General features: G+C 45.0%; 1 protein-coding gene across 2 annotated transcripts in view; it reads right to left on the minus strand.

The window, feature by feature from the left end:
* Positions 1-1,293, minus strand: part of ildr1a (immunoglobulin-like domain containing receptor 1a) — a 10,705-nt gene that overhangs the window by 694 nt on the left and 8,718 nt on the right. The window contains exon 8 of one of the 2 annotated variants that reach the window (XM_016566625.1): positions 980-1,287. In XM_016566625.1, coding sequence (XP_016422111.1) covers positions 980-1,287 — 308 coding nt within the window. The remainder of the gene's footprint in view (positions 1-979; positions 1,288-1,293) is intronic. The other variant, XM_016566623.1, reaches the window with a different exon arrangement.

Here is a 1,293-nt window from a genome sequence, read left to right on the forward strand (position 1 = left end):
GAGTGTGTGTGTGTGTGTGTGTGCACAGAAGCAGAAGATCTCAGTGATTATGAACCGTGTGCTTGTGTAGGTACAGAGCGGTCCAAACATCAGAGATGCTGCTTCTCTGCAGTCTTTTCTAACAGAACACAGTTAAATGCAGAAAGCTGAATGGACAAATGAGCTCAATATTAGAGTTTGCACTAGAGCTATGAGAACGAACCCTGATCATCAGGTTCTCCAGAGATCTGTACTGGAAGAAGAAAATCTGACCTTATCGTTAGACTCACTTTCTGACTAATTCATTTGATCTCATTACGGTTCTGTGTTCCCATCTTTTCTCACGTTTCCTTCCAGGTTTAAACGAGAAAGAAAGAATCCACCTTTTTAAGTTAAAAAAGGCTTGCAGAAAAAAGGCGTATCTTACTTAGTATTTTTGTCTTGTTTCTAGTCAAAATATCTAAAAATTCTTAAATCAAGATGCATATACTAGAGAAGCAAAATGACGTAAGATATTTAGTCTTGTTTCCAGGGGGAAAAAAATTAAATGAAGAGCATTTAGCTTAAAACAAGTAAAATATCTGACAGCGGAGGGAAGGAAATTACTCTTAAAACAAGATTATTTTTCGCACCCCACCGGCAGATATTTTTACTTGTTTTAAACAAAATGCACATCATTAAATTCTTCCCCTGGAAACAAGACTAAATATCTTACATCATTTTGCTTATCTAGTGAATGCATCTTGATTTAAGAACTTTTAGATATTTTGATTAGAAACAAGACGAAAATACTACACAAGATAAGCCTTTTTTTGCAGTGTTATCAGTGTGGCTTCAGATGTTTGGATCCCACTCTATATCTACTCATGACACCAGAACGTCCCACGTGTTTAACAGTGAGATCAGATGAGATCAGCAACATTAACCAGGAAAGCCGTGAACACATTCAGACAGGCTCTCGGTGCTCAAACATCTGAACAGCAGAAGCTCAGACTCTTACAGAGAAGCGCTCCGGCCGCTTGTTCGGCTTCTTCCCCGGCTCGTACTCGCTGTAGCTGGGTGGATAATGGCTCCAGCCTCCTCCTCGAGCGCCTCCGCGTCTGCTGTCCTCCTCGTTGGCTGAGCTCCAGGAGCCGTGGCGGGGCAGAGGGGAGTAATCGTCTGGTCTCGGGCCCCGGCGCTCGGTGGCCAGCAGGTCGTCTCTGGAGTGTGCGCGGGGCCGGTACGGTCCGGTCCGGATCCGAGTGTCCAGCATGTCCTCCTGACTGTAGCTGCGCTGGACGGCCGGCCGAGGATAGTGGCGGGAGGGGCCGC

This window comes from Sinocyclocheilus rhinocerous, unplaced genomic scaffold, assembly GCF_001515625.1.
Source record: "Sinocyclocheilus rhinocerous isolate Xijiao unplaced genomic scaffold, SAMN03320098_v1.1 scaffold632, whole genome shotgun sequence".
Classification (NCBI taxonomy): domain Eukaryota; kingdom Metazoa; phylum Chordata; class Actinopteri; order Cypriniformes; family Cyprinidae; genus Sinocyclocheilus; species Sinocyclocheilus rhinocerous.